The sequence below is a fragment of the Nicotiana tabacum genome, chromosome 8 (genome assembly GCF_000715075.1).
Source record: "Nicotiana tabacum cultivar K326 chromosome 8, ASM71507v2, whole genome shotgun sequence".
Classification (NCBI taxonomy): domain Eukaryota; kingdom Viridiplantae; phylum Streptophyta; class Magnoliopsida; order Solanales; family Solanaceae; genus Nicotiana; species Nicotiana tabacum.
In genome coordinates, this window is record NC_134087.1 from 193,989,755 (window position 1) to 194,005,174 (window position 15,420).

At 35.1% G+C, this 15,420-nt stretch overlaps 3 protein-coding genes across 3 annotated transcripts; all 3 read left to right on the forward strand.

Annotated features, from left to right (window-relative positions):
- The first annotated feature begins 4,203 nt into the window (after window positions 1–4,203).
- Window positions 4,204–4,521, forward strand: LOC142163471 (uncharacterized). The gene has a single exon (XM_075220759.1). The coding sequence runs from the start codon at window positions 4,204–4,206 to the stop codon at window positions 4,519–4,521; it is 318 nt and encodes a 105-aa protein (XP_075076860.1).
- An 876-nt stretch (window positions 4,522–5,397) lies between these two features.
- Window positions 5,398–6,000, forward strand: LOC142163472 (uncharacterized). The gene has a single exon (XM_075220760.1). The coding sequence runs from the start codon at window positions 5,398–5,400 to the stop codon at window positions 5,998–6,000; it is 603 nt and encodes a 200-aa protein (XP_075076861.1).
- Window positions 6,001–8,536: 2,536 nt separating this feature from the next.
- LOC107808901 (protein FAR1-RELATED SEQUENCE 5-like) lies at window positions 8,537–10,324 on the forward strand. The gene is made up of 4 exons (XM_075220761.1): window positions 8,537–8,796; window positions 8,889–8,971; window positions 9,133–9,743; window positions 9,881–10,324. The coding sequence occupies exons 1-4, from the start codon at window positions 8,537–8,539 to the stop codon at window positions 10,322–10,324; spliced, it is 1,398 nt and encodes a 465-aa protein (XP_075076862.1).
- Window positions 10,325–15,420: the final 5,096 nt, after the last annotated feature.

Sequence of the window (15,420 nt, forward strand, 5' to 3'; positions counted from 1 at the left end):
AACATTGTGTGGACTAACATCATATACTCATTAAAATTTGTAGCTATTTCACAATTGTCTTAGACAAGTTGTCATATTTAAAACCGTAAATGATAGTATCATAAAATGAGTACACGTATACTACTTTTCATATCGCAAATTAAACAAGTAAATACTATCGAGTTAGGTTGGTAAATGATATTGTCAAATTTGCTATCAAGTATCACCAAACACATTCGAATGATAAACAACTTATCTTATTGTTTTGTAATTTATTATACCAAAACAAAAGGTTGTTACTCACTCAAAACTGACGTAGCTTGAAGTAAATATGTATTAATAGAGACTTTAGTTTCCTTTTTAGGAAAAATACAAAATTTTTAATTTAACTAAAAATAAAAAAGAAGAGAGAAATATCAATTCTTACATATTCCTATTCATCTCCAACTTTCTCTGAGATATTCATAACAATTGATATTGGTTTTCTCGAAATTTTAAATTCAACTTATTTGTTACCCTTTTATCCCAATTTATATGATAAATTTTTTGCATTAGGTTTTTTTAAAGAGTGATATATTTTTATATTTAGCATTAATTTACCTTTATACTATTACTTACTCTTAATGAGATGATTTATACTATTGTTCCACGCAAGTTTTAAAAGTTTGTTTTAAAAAAACCTACTTGTCTAATTAAACGTTATCACATAAATTAGAACGGACTATTGAAATACTTCCAACGCCAATGCTAGCATAAAATAAAAAATTTACTCCATTATAAGATTATTAATTTTGATAGAAATGTCAACCACGTCATGAAATTTAAACTATTTTGGTTGCACATGGAACCTAGAAGTCTAGAACTATCAACATTGCACACTGGAAAAATGTGCGCTTTCTTTACTACTGGAAATACTCTATAATTGCTGCAATAATTGTTATAACTACGTGCTCACCTGAGGGACAGAGGCTACGATTTTTTCTGGAGTTCCAAAAAAATAAATGAATTATCAACGAATTTTAATTGATTTAAATAGAAGATCAATTGAAGGGCGAACTACAACACATTGTAATAATGTATATATTTTTTAGTATTAATATTTGTTACTATAAAGTTTAATATGAATATTTTCTTAATATGGTCGTTTTTATCTTATTCATAATGTAGGCAACAACAATAACATACTCAGTATGATTTGGGGAGAGTAGGGTATATGCAACTTTATCCCTACCTTGTGTGAGGTAAAGAGGTGGGTTTCCAATAGTCTTTCGACTCAAGAAAAGTGTTTTAAATATAGTTTTAAAAATACAAAAGTAAAAAAATATATGATGAAAATACTGAAGAAAAGAAAAGTATTAACAACAAAAATAGTAAATATTACCAAAATAAAAAAAAACAGTAATAAAATTTAAGAATATTATAATAAAAGATCAATGATAATTATACTAAAACTAATGATACTAATAAGGAGAAGAGGGAGCAAATAAGGTGCTCTAACCTTTAACCAAGCTCTCCCACAAAAAAGAGAGAAATCGCTCGACTTCCAACAAACCTTCTATCCTAATCCTCGACTTTCATGCTTACCTATTTAGGGTTATATTCTCGGTGAGCTGAAGATGTGCCATGTCGATTCTAATTACCTCTCGCGAATTCTTTCTCGGTCTACCTCTACCTCTTCTTAGACCTATCAAAGCCAACCTCTCGCACCTCCTCACTAGGGTATTTGTGCTCTCCCTTTCACATGCTCGAACCTTCTCAACCTCACTTCTCATATCTTGTTCACCACGGAGGTCACTCCCACTTTGCCTCATATATCTTCGTTCTTAATCTTATCTCTCCTTATATGTCCATATATCCCATCTAAGCATCTTTATTTTCACTACTTTTATTATCTGAACATGTGAGTGCTAACACTCTATCACGTACAACATAGTTAGTCTAACAACCACTCTATAGAACTTACCTTTCAGTCTTGACAAATTCTTATCACATAGGATACCAGGGGTGAGCCTCTATTTCATCCACTTGCTCCAGTATGATGTGTAACATCATCATCGATCTCTCCACCTTGGATTATTCACCCAAGATACTTTAAGCTTCCTCTTTTGGAGGATGACTTGTGTATCAATTCTCATTTCCACGTCCGCCTCATGTGACACATAATTGAACTTGCACTTTGTATACTCAATTTAATCATGTATTCGCACAATTTTGAGGCTAATAAAAGTGTTAAAGATAAAAGAAAAAGAATTACGATAATCTTCAGGGTAATTGATCGGTAATGCAAATGCAATGAAATCAAAAGGTACCCATCATTCAATTCAATGTGTTCTTTAATCCCCATAATTTCATCCAGCATTAAAACTCTTCACCCATGTCATTCATTACAACTCTCTCTCTCTCTCTCTCTCTCTCTCTCTCTCTCTCTCTCTCTCTCTCTCTCTCTCTCATATATATATATATATATATATATATATATATATATATATATATATATATATATATATATATATATTGAAAGTTCAAATTTCTAACTTTTGATCAACCGTATTAATAACCAACGTCTATCTCTTCTCTCCAACGTCTCTCTGCCTCAATCTCCCTATCACAGGACCACCTTGGACCATCGGACCAGGTAAGCCCACCACCCCTATCTACTTTTACTCTCTTTCTCTCTTCTGCTTTCTTCTTATTATTATTCTTCGTTTCTTCTCTTTCTTTCTTTTCTTCTTGCCCCCCACCCTCTTTTCTCATATGTTTTCCCCCTATGCCTCCCCCTTCCATCCCCCGCCTCTTTATATTCCCATTTTCTTCTTCTTTTTTTCTTTCCTATATACCCCATCTCTTCTACCTCCCGTCCCTTGTTTTCTGGTGCACTAACCTAGCCTAGCGGCGATGGTAGTAGAGACGATTTTCCAGCGAGCCTCGGGCGAAGCGAACTTCCAAAACATAGTTGCTATGGGCAACACCTTTCCTGGCACCCATTGGGACTCCAGGCTCTATTGTTCTTGCTTAGAATTTGCTATTTGTTAATATTATGTCGGCTTCCTTTTATTCTTGATTATTGTAATTCCTTCGGCTTGCTTGTATTTATCTGCCATTAGGTATATCACTCGTGTCTTTGGTGTGCTCAAGTTACACTACCTTTAAGCTTATATATAGGTTGTTTTTGTTTTACGCTTTACCTACTTGTATGCATTTATAGTAGTTAAGGCTTAGTTTATATCCCTATGTTTTTGTTGGTGTAGTGGCTACTCCGAGCGATGGTAGTGTAAGGTCGTATCCTCGGGTGGGTCAGGGGGCAGGGAGCAAGGGTTGCAAGGGGGTAAGGCATACACAAGGTTGAGAGTTGGATCCTGGAATATAGGGACACTAACGGGTACGCCGATAGAGTTGGGGAAGAATCACTAGAAGAGGAAAATTAATATAGCATGTGTCTAGGAGACTGGATGGGGGGTACAAAGGCTTGGGATGTTAATGGGTATAAGCTATGGTATTCGAGGGGTGTTGGCAGCAAGAACGGGGTAGGTATTTTAATTGATAGGGATCTCAGAGAGTTAGTGGTTAATGTCAGAATGGTGAATGATAGGTTGTTGATTATTAAGCTAGTGGTTAATGGGTTCACTTTTAACGCGATTAGTGCTTATGCGCCTCAAGCAAGATTGAGCAGGGAGGTCAAAAGGCGCTTTTGAGAGGATTTGGATGAGGTTGTGTGTGGTATCCTGCAGTCCAAGGAGGTTTTCATAGGGGATTACTTCAGGGAGACGGCTAGGGGTTATAACAAGGTTCATGGCAGGTTCGGTTTCGGGGTTAGGAACGAGGGCAGTACTTCGTTGTTAGATTTTGCAAACATTTTTGACTTGGTACTAGCTAACAAGGGTTTTCAGAAGAGGGAGGGACACTTGGTCACTTTTCAGAGTAGGGTTGCCATGACTCAGATTGATTATCTTCTCCTCGGGAAAGGCGATAAGGGTCTTTGTACGGATTACAAGGTTATCCCGAGTGAGTGACTCTCGACGTAGCATAGGCTCTTGGTAATGGACTTGGAGGTCAAGGGAGCAAGGAAAAAGAGAGCAGTTTACGTCCAACCTAAGATCAAGTGGGGAGCCTTGACTAAGGGAAAGGCTTAGAAGTTGAAGGATAAGTAATTGGCTATGGGGGCCTGGAGGAGTAGTGGGGACACAAGTAGTATGTGGACCACGACAGCGAACTGTATTAGGGAAGATGCTATGGAGGTTAGGGGTCTCGAAGGGTTACTTGGGTGGCCACAAAGGGGACTGGTGGTTTAATGAGGAGGTCCAAAGAAAAGTGGAAGCTAAGAAAGCGGCATATTTGAAGCTAGTATGGAGCACGGATGAGGAAAAGCAGAGCTTGCATATGGAGTGTTATAAGAAGGCAAGGAGAGAGGCGAAGCTTGTGGTCACGACGGCTAAGACTGCAGCTTTTGAGAGATTGTATAAGGATCTTGAGGGCAAAGACGGGGATAGAAAGCTGTACAAGTTAGCCAAGATTAGGGAGAGGAAGGAACGAGACCTGGATTGAGTAAGGTGCATAAAAAACGAAGACGGTAAGTTATTAGTGGAAGAGGAGGGTATCATACGTAGATGGCAGGGATACTTCTATAGACTCTTGAATGAGGAAGGGGATAAAGAACATCGTACTGGGTGAGTTGGAGAACTTAGAAAGTCAGAGTAATTTTGGGTTTTGTAGGCGTAGTAAGTGTAAGGAGGTTGATGTGGCAATACAGAAGATGGGTAGGGGTAAGACAACTATGCCTAACGAGATCCCGATGGAAATTTGTAAAGAAGCGGGTAAGGTAGGCTTGGAGTGACTTACTAGCTTGTTTAACATCATTTTCAAGATGCAGAAGATGCCCGAAGATTGGCGGTTGAGTTTGTTGATTCTATTGTACAAAGGGGATATCCAGAATTACAACAAGTATAGGGGTATCAAGCTGTTGAGTCACACTATGAAGGTTTGGAAGAGGATATTGGAGAATAGAGTGAGGACATGTATATCTATCTCTAAGAACTAGTTCGGATTAATGACGGGACGATCAACTACAGAAGCCATTCACCTTGTGAGACGCTTGGTGGAGCAGTATAAGGAGAGGAAAAGGACTTGCACATGGTGTTTATTGACCTTGAGAAAACTTATGACAAAGTCCTGAGAGAGGTGCTATGGAAATGTTTGGAGGTTAGCGGAGTCCCGGTAGCGTACATCAGGGTGATTAAGAACATGTACAAAGGTGCTAAGACTCGGGTGAGGACGACGGGAGGAAATTCAGAATATTTCCCTGTAGAAATGGGGTTGCATCAGGGATCAAACCTTATCCCATTTTTGTTTGTCCTAGCATTGGATGAACTGACACGACACATACAAGGGAGGGTGCCATGATGTATGTTATTTGCTGGTGACATGGTACTGATTGACGTGATACGATGGGGTGCTAACTCTAGGTTGGAAGTTGGGAGACAGACGCTGGAGTCCAAAGGTTTCAAGTTGAGTAGGTCGAAAACTGAATACTTGGAGTGCAAGTTAAGTGATGAGAGACATGAAGAAGAAGTCGAAGTAAAGATTGATACTCAAGTCATTCCCAAAAGAGATAGTTTCAAGTATTTTGGATTTATAATCCAAGGCAACAGGGAGATTGGCGAGGATTTTACTCACCGTATTAGAGCGGGATGGATGAGATGGAGGCTTGTTTCGGGGGTTTTATACAATAAGAATGTACCTCTTAGACTTAAGGGAAAATTTTACAGGGTGGTGGTTAGACCGTCTATGTTGTGTGGAGTTGAGCGTTGGTCTGTCAAGAAGTCCCATGTCCAGAAGATGAGCGTAGTTGAAATGAGGATGCTGAGATGGATGTGTGTACATACCAGGAAAGACAAGATTAAGTATGAAATTATTAGGGACAAGGTGGGAGTAGCAGCCGTGGAAGACAAGTTGCGGGAATTGAGGGTTGAGATGGTTTGGGCATATGAGGATGAGAGACATAGATGCCTCGGTCAGGAGGTGTGAGAGGTGGACTACGGCGGGCTTGAGGAATGGCAGGGTTAGGCCAATGAAGTATTGAACATAGATAATTAGCTAGGACATGTCAGTGTTTCACCTAACCGAGGGCATGACTAGCGATAGGATGGTGTGGAGGTCGTCGATTAAAGTGGTGGGTTGATAGGTAGATATGAGTTTTTCCTAGGTTTACCAATACTAGTAATATCCTTGTTGTCGGTTGAGAGATAATTTCTTCTAGTTTGTTATTTATCTTATACTTAGCAACCACGTTCATTATTTTTGTAAATTGCTACTGGAAATTATTGTTCCCTGATTGTTACTATTTGATGCTACTTTTTCTCGCCTTTTACTAGAATTGCTGCTCTCTGATTGATACTATTTGATGTTACTTCCCCCGTTTTTTGCCTTATCGTCCTTTGTCTCCTTTCTTCTTTCTTTCTCCCCCTATTTCTTCTTTTTCTTCTTTTTCTTCTTTTTCTTGAGCCGAGGATCTATCGGAAACAACCTCTCTACCTCTCCAGGTAGGGGTAATGTATGCGTACACATTACCCTCCCCAAGCCCCACATGTGAGATTATACTGGGTATGTTGTTGTTGTTGTTATTGTTATTGTTACTGTTGTTGTTGTTGTATACTTAATTTAATCCTACTCAACCTGAAACGTTTTGACTCTAGTGTCTGTCTCTAAAACTCCAGTTTATTATTAACTCCACAACGTGTCTCGTCAATTAATATTATGTCACCAATAACGTACACCATGGTAACACTTGAATATGCCGTGTCAATTTATCCATCACCAAAGTAAATAAAAAGGAAAATTTTCGTTCCTATACCATATAGGAAACTATATTACCAAATATGTTCATAGTTTGCATATTACCCTTCATGCTAATAGTATTTCTACATAATATATACAATGCATTAAATAAGGAATCATTATAGTTGTAGGATTCCTTATTTAAGTGAGCTAAAAAAGGGGAATTAAATATTTTCCAGATCTTCCAACGCAAATTACGCACAGTAACCACTATCGTCTACTTCGTTACAAACTTCCAGTACTCTATTTTTTGCGCTAAACTCTGTTTCAACATTTTCTCTGATTTCACAAATAAAAATCGACAAAATCTTCTACAATTCTTCTGCAACAAAAGCAATTATGGCAAAAATACCAATTATGCTACAATCGAATGGGAATTGGGATAGCTATGGGAGATTTAGAGAATTCGAGGTCGATGACATTGTAGTCGATGACAATGCGACTTATAGTCTATTGATTTCTACAATAGCACAACAATTAATGATTGATACATCTAAAAAATTATAGAAATCAAATACATTGTCAACGAGCATTGTCCTCCAATGGAAATTAGAAACGATATAGGTGTTCGTGTATACATGGAGATGAAAAAGGAAAATAAAAAATTAGGATCATATCCACTATGTATAACTGTTCGCGATTTCAATATGGAATTGAGTATCACCAATGAGAATACAGCTGCAGGTGTGCGATGTTATTTTTTCTATGAAATTCTGGTAAATTGTAAATGAACTACAATTTATCTACATTGTATCTACAAATAAACTACTTATATATATCAGTATGGATTTCTGTAATATATATATATATATATATATATATATATATATGGATTTCTGTAATATCTACAAATTTTCTACATTTATTCTATATTAAAACTACAAAAAATTTGAAAAATTAATACTCCCTCCGTTTCAATTTATGTGAACCTATTTCCTTTTTAGTCCGTGCCAAAAAGAATGACCCCTTTCCTTATTTGGAAACAAATTACTTTTACACAATGTTTTATAGTCACACAAAATATATGTGCCTCATTTTGCACCACAAGATCCAAAGTCTTCTCTCTTTTCTTAAATTCCGGGCTCAGTCAAATGGATTCACATAAATTGAAACGGAGGGAGTATGAAATACTAAATTTCAACCTTTCTACAAATTTTCTACAAGCTAGTGATAATAATATTTATATTTATTTTCATGCAGGTTCATCTGGAATACTAACGTTACTTGATATGCCAACATCTCCCGTTATAGAGGAATATGAAAATATAATAATAACAGATAGTACACCAAGTTCTATTGAAGTAGGACAAGTATACCAAGACAAGGAAACAATCGCAACTGCAATGAAGCACTATTCTATCATGCACAAGTTCCAATTCAGGGTTAAAGATCTAGTGCTAGAAGGTATGAACATATGAATAGTTAATTTTTTTTTTAAAATTTTGTAGTTTATTTGTAATTTTTTTACTTCTTCAGTTTTCCTTGTGATAATGTTTAGCAGAATTGTAGTTATATTGTATTTATTATTGTATAATGTAATTGTTTAAGCTAAAACAAGTTTTTTTTTAATCTAAATTTTAACCCATTGTTTAAAATATATTTATTTTGTAGCTACTGGCTGATATGTGTTGGTGAAAACTGTACATGGCACTTCAAGGCAACTAGCATAAATGATTCTGCAATGTTCAACGTCAGAAATTTCGACAAACAACACACATGCTCTTTAATGGACAATACATTCATACAACGCAAACCTACTGCCATGATAGTTGGTAGCATGATTATTCCAAAATATTCTGATCCTAAGACAATTTACATCCCAAAAGACATTCAATTTGACATGTTGTCTGAACATGACGTGAATCTAACCTACATGCAAGTCTGGAGAGCAAAGGAAAAGACTTTACAGTTTTTGAGAGGTCATCCTGCTGACTCCTACAACAAATTGCCTAGTTATTTGTATATTATAGAGAAGACTTATCCGGGGTCTGTAGTTAAATTGAAGAAGACAAACGATGACTGTTCTTGTATGTATTTGTTGCGATTTGTACGTCAATCAGTGGTTGGAAATATTGTAGGCCAGTTGTAGTAGTTGATGGGACCTTTTTAAAGTCAGCGTACAGGGGAATAATGCTAACAACCAGTACAATGGATGCAGCAGGTACTGAAGTTTTATTAGTAGAAATATTATAGCTTGTATGTTTTTTTTAGTACTTGAAAATTAATTGTAGATATATTGTAGAATAATTGTAGTTTGTATATATATGTCTTCTTCTGCATTTTTACTGCAGCCAATTAATTGCTTATTGCCACATAATGTAGGTATCATATTACCATTGGCATATGTTGTTGTTGATTCAGAGAATGACGCATCATGGAAGTGGTTTTTTGAGCAATTCAAGCTCGCATATGGTGAAAGAGCAAACATGTGTGTTGTTTCGGATCGGAATGAAAGTATCTTGAAGGCAACATCTATTGTTTATCCCGGCATGTCACATTATTCTTGCATGTGGCATATTTGGACAAATATACGGGCAAAGTTCAAGAAAGGACATCTTAAGCTAAGTGAATTATACTTTGCCACGGCGCGGTCATACACACTTGATGAATTTAATGAAAAAATGTCAAAGATTGAGGAGATTGACCCCCGTGTTAAAGCATACTTATATGATATTGGATATTATAGATGGTCTCGAGTACATGCAATGGTGAACAGAGCTTGGAATATGACATCAAACATTGCAGAGTCGTTGAATGCTGTAACAAAATATGCAAGAGAGCTGCCGATAGTAGAACTATTAGAGTATATGAGGACCCTTCTTGAACGTTGGACGAAAGAAAAATTATTGAAAGCAAAGGGTACATTCACATACCTTGGATACAAATTCAACAAAGAGTTGGATGACAACAGAACATTGTCGCACAAGCTTAGAGTAAGATCTGATTATTTATGGAATCAAATTCATAAACACCACAATGTAGTTTTTTGGTAGATATTTTGTAGATATTTTGTATATAGCTTGATTTTAACCATATATAAATTGTTTTTTTGTTTGTAATGTACTCGTAGGTGAGGGCTTCAACAGACTACATCCATACAGTAATAGATGGTGTGAGACGCTATATTGTTTGTCTTGAAAACAAGAAATGTAGTTGTGGACAATTCCAACTTGATGAACTACCTTGTCCACATGCTTTGGCTGCTTTAAGACAAAGGGATGAGTCCTTTGAAGAATATTGTTCTCCTTATTACACAAGGGCGAACCTCTTGCGTACGTATGAAATACCAGTAAATCTGTTGTCTGATGAAAGCAAATGGAATGTGCCACAACATATAACTGAAGAAGTAGTAAATCTACCTAAAGGAGAGAAAAGGCAGCCAGGAAGACCTCAGAAAGAACGATACAAAACATATGATGAAATAAATTCAAAGAAGTACAAGGTTTCATGCGGCAACTGCGGAGGAGAAGGGCATAACAAAAGATCTTACAAGAATGCACCCAAAATGAAATAAAATTCTATGTAGTTAACAGAATATTTGATGAAAATTTGTTGGTTAGTTCTGGATAACAGATGGTGATGTGTAATCGTTGTTTTTTTAAAGATCATAATGTAGTTAGTTAGGATGTTTCTATAATGAGTTAATACTTTCATATATTGATTTGTTTATGAATGTTTTCTATATATATATATATATATATATATATATATATATATATATATATAATCAATAACTTTTTTACTATATATGGATCCTTTATATAGTTGCTAATGTGTTTTTGCAGTTTATCTACAATAAAATTACTAAAAAAATACATTATCGAGAATTTACAGAGTATATACATTATAATCTGTAGGAAAGTAATTAAAAACCAAGCCATATTGTAGAAAATAAATAAAGTATTGTTTACATTCAACAAAATAAATATAAAAGAAACAAAACACACTATTATAATAATCTACAAAATATCTACAAATACAACTACAAAAAAACTACAAATATCTGTAGCTGACATAATATATAGATTAAAATTCTGGTAGAAAGAAGCTTTATGGTGGAAATAATGTAGATTAGAATAACTATATAAAATTTCAGTTGGAAAAGATTTAAATGCTAAAAATAATGAAGATCAAGTACTGTAAAGATTCAACAAGTGAATGTAAACCCAACATAATGTTTCCATTTGAACTACAATATTGGATAAGGAAAAAAAAATAAAGGCTACTATAATTGTAGCACAAGTCTGCTACAATTAAAACATACTAAAATGTTCAAAAAATTGTCTACCATCTTTCTTATAAACTAGCATCAACTACACAGTTGTACTACATGTTCTATTCAAAAGATTACAACTACTTCTTCCTCTGGACTCGTATTTTCTCATTCAAAGCTGGTGTACCTTTCCTCCTTGCCAATTTGCATGTCACCTCACTATCACTAATTGCCCCAAGCTCATGCTTCTTTCTAGCATAGTCTCAAAGTAACGCTCCATAACGTCTACGGTGTTGGTCAATATCAGAAAGGTCTTCTGGGGGAATTGATAACTCTCCAATACTAACATACTCTACAAAGGCAACAACAAATATACCACAATCTCTGCAAAAAAATAACAAAATGTCAATATTTGCCAAACCATCAGAAAAAAATGGTTAAATGTATAAAAAGAAAGAAGATTTTTGTTACAGTGATCCTTCTTTTTGCTGTGGTATCTCTCCGACTATCCACTGAATGTTAAGAGTGTCGGTAACAACTTTCTCAATGTATGCTTTTGTATTCTTGAAGTTGATGTCTTTCCACTTCCCATAAAACCCGGTGCATGACAAATACAAAGGGATAATAATAGAAAACTTGTCGATACAAGATTCAACAATAGGGTGATTGTGTGAAGAAACCATAGAATCATACGCATAAAGATACCTTTCTGCAATGTCAAAAACAACCAACACCAGTGGAATTTTTTTACAATGTTGACGGGCATGATGACATAATTAACTTCATCCCATGCAACATTTGCGAGTAGTCTATACCCCAATATATATTCTGCTACAACATCCTAGGGTTTGACTACAGAAAACTTCTTTTCTTGAGGAGAATTTTTGAACTTTTCATAAATCTGATCATGTAGTAAATCTGGTGTTGTTGTGGGGGCCATACTTGCCTATTTTTCTCAAGTAATACATTATAACATTAATGTCCTGCAACAAAAATAGATTGCATTTATACTACATGTTATCTCAAAAAATTCTACACAAAACTACAAACTATCTACAATACATCTACAATCAGAATACAAAGCATCTATTCATTCAGAAAATACAAAGTATCTACAATTTACTTACAAAAAAACTACAAATTAAATACATTGAATATTACCAAGTCATTAATGACTTGTCCTAGGTGTGCAAGGGAAAAGAACCACTCCTTCTTGTCAACCTTTTCAACTCCCAGATCCAACCATGGCTTAATTTGGTTGTCCTTTATAGAATACGGAGCCTTCCTCCTATATAAACCAATAGAAATTAAAATAAAATTGTTGAATGAAGTGGATGTGTAAAAGATTAATACAGGAATATAAGTGTCAAATTGTGCAACCTAACCTCTTTGAACGCGTGTCAGTACCGTTGTATAACCACTTGTGGAATTGATCCAACAACTCAGGGTCTACATTTTGACCAATAACACTAGTAAACGGGTGCTTGAGGTGGAATATTAGAGATCCCACCGAGGTACTGCCACCAGAAGAGTATAAAGGGAGAAATGGTGATCGGGCATGCTTTCCCGGCTGCCTTGTTCTACCTTGATGCACGTGTGTTGTTTCATCTTGTATAGGCTCGAGAACTTAACCAACTGGGAGAAGTTATCAGGCAGCTTGAAATCATCAAGCGTAACCTCCTTTTTCTCACCTCAGGATTCTTCTAAATCACCTACATTCACAAACTCTTCACCTATATTGTCATCTTCCGGGTACTGCTGTTCTATTTGAGCTGCTACTGTCACTCCGTGAATTGGAGATTATGCATGCAGATCTTCCCTCTCTGAAACACCATGTATATATAACTTAATAGAATGGTAAAAATATTGAAACAAAAAGAAAATATCTCTGAAAACAATTTCAAACCTGCATTCTCTTCATCAACAGCCCCTTCAAAATGTGTATATAAATCAGCACGTGCTGGATGATTTTCTTTACCATGCGCACATTTAACATGTTCTATTTTTTTCATTAAAACTATTAAATAATACTGGATAGTGTTGGCTTGACAATTTATGAAGATATGAAGGTGTGTCACAATATGTACATAAATCTGTATTGCTGTGTAAATAAGCTGGAATTAATTGTATATATTTTGTATATATAATGTAGACAAATTGTAGTTATGTTGTAGATATTTTGTAGTTATTTTGTAGATGATGTATATGTAATTGTATGTAATTGTAGATACCTGTTTTGCTGGGGCTGACCTGCACTGTTTCACCACTATTGAACTGAAATTGCTGATTGTTCTTGTCTTTTGGTTGGTCAGTATTTTTGGTTGAACTTCCAGCAAATTGTAAGTTTTATATTAGTTAGGATATATATTTTAGAGGTAATATAAATAATTTTGTTAATATGATTAAGATTCAAATGTTACCTTTGCATCAACTTGATCATTTGGATTGTTTATCACCTGCAAAACAGTCTTGACTGATTCCTTTATTAGGTCTCGAAGGCTACCTAGTTCTTCAAATACATCTTCCCTAAGTTTTTCAAGCTTTTCATCGACCTACATAATAAAAAAATACATAGTTACCTTTAGAAATATGTATTAAAATACAGATACACTATTATATAAAAATCAGAATGCTTTATTAGGACTACATGTTACCTTCTCAACACCTCTTTTTAACTTATTTATTTTACGAAGAATAGACTCCTTTTCCTCTTTTCCAATTGATTCTTTGGGTTCCAATGGAGGAGCATCAACTTTTGGATTCTCAGAAATATATTCCACCTCTTCAATTGTGTACTCAACTTTATCAGGCAAAGACATCACTGAAAGCTCTTCAGGTGATTCATTTATGTTGGTGAACTGAATGATGAAAAAAAAATTTAGCTTGTTTGAGGCAGAATATGTATACAAAATGTAGATATTTTGTAGATACATTATATTATAATGAATAAAGACAATTTACCTTCATCCATTCAGGTTTAATCATTTTGTCTTCAATTGCAGCTAACCAAATCTGACCCTTAGCAGCTGACCAGTTTAGTATGCGAGGGATTGAATTAGAAATCTTTGTAGCTATATCAATGTTGACGGAGGAACAACACTCATACAACCATACTTGCATGGCTAGTGGGAATCCTCGAATGAGATAAGAATGAACAAAAGGATTTAGCCTGTGCCTAATAGATTCAATCAGGTGTCTGTAAGACTGAATACCCCATGGAAATGACTCGTATTGACCGGATTCAACCAAATAAAACCTAAAATGATCCACCAACCCAATATGGTCTCTCTCTGAAGGACAAATGAAGTATTCTATGAGATATAGAATACATAACTTGACTGCATCCTCATCATTGACCCAACTTTTGGTTGTTACTATCTGTTTTAAGTATGTCTTCTCCACTTTTACTTTGTTTGGAAAGTAACTGCTCATTAACTTACTGACATAACTAGGATTGTAACCAAAGTCTGTCACCTCAATATGACATCTAAGACCAGTTATTACTGCAAACTCTCTCAATCCAAAATTTAACCTCTCATCTTTTAACTCAGCTGAAAAATAAGAAGCATCATATGATTTCAATTCATACTTCATAAGAAGATGAATAGCTTGATTTTGCATGCATAAATTGGGAAATGACCATAAATAACCAAAGCATGTCTTCTTGAACAACTTCAAATCATTTGGAGACAAAAGCGCTTTAATTTGCCTAGGAATGCTAGGGTCACATAATGTCTGGAATCAAAGTACCCCATAATCAACATTATGGGATGCAAAAAAATGTCCATTCTGCAAAATTCAACAAATATAATTTAACATTAATACAACAATTAAAAAGCACTGATACATTTGTATGTTTCTACAAAATAACTTTAAAATTAGACAATATAACAACAATGTTAAAATAGATTAATAAATCTACAATTAAACTACAAAATTAAGACAAATAATCTCACATTATTTCAGTGCTTAAAAACATAGATACACATGCAATTTATATACAACATTTCTACAAAAATATACAAATCAAAAAAACCATAGAGTTGTAGTGTTTACCAACTAAAACAGGCGAAATAAGTACTGAAGAAATTAAAAAATTCTTACCTTAACCAGTGAGTGTTTTCGAACATTTTGAGGAGTTTTAACACCAGGGGCTTTTTTGAATTTTTCTTCTTTTTGAGAGTTTTTGAACTGGGAGCCACCTTAGCTTTCTTTCCAGGTTTATTAATAGGCACATCTTCTACAAAATTATCATCTATAACCACCCCTTTTCGTTTCCTATCCGCTTGTTTGATTGGCCTCGAAGATTCTCCAACATCGAAATCATTTTTTTGTTTAGTTTTAGCTTCAACCCTGATTTGACGTGAAGAAACACTATGCTTCATATCTACAATTGC

Bases quoted from the DNA above. Each gene is read 5' to 3' on its own strand.
- LOC142163471 (XM_075220759.1), top strand. From the start codon at position 4,204: ATGCTATGGAGGTTAGGGGTCTCGAAGGGTTACTTGGGTGGCCACAAA.
- LOC142163472 (XM_075220760.1), top strand. From the start codon at position 5,398: ATGGTACTGATTGACGTGATACGATGGGGTGCTAACTCTAGGTTGGAA.
- LOC107808901 (XM_075220761.1), top strand. From the start codon at position 8,537: ATGGACAATACATTCATACAACGCAAACCTACTGCCATGATAGTTGGT. The intron at 8,797-8,888 runs GTCTGTAGTTAA...GAAATATTGTAG, and splicing joins ATAGAGAAGACTTATCCGGG to GCCAGTTGTAGTAGTTGATG. The intron at 8,972-9,132 runs GTACTGAAGTTT...CACATAATGTAG, and splicing joins CAGTACAATGGATGCAGCAG to GTATCATATTACCATTGGCA.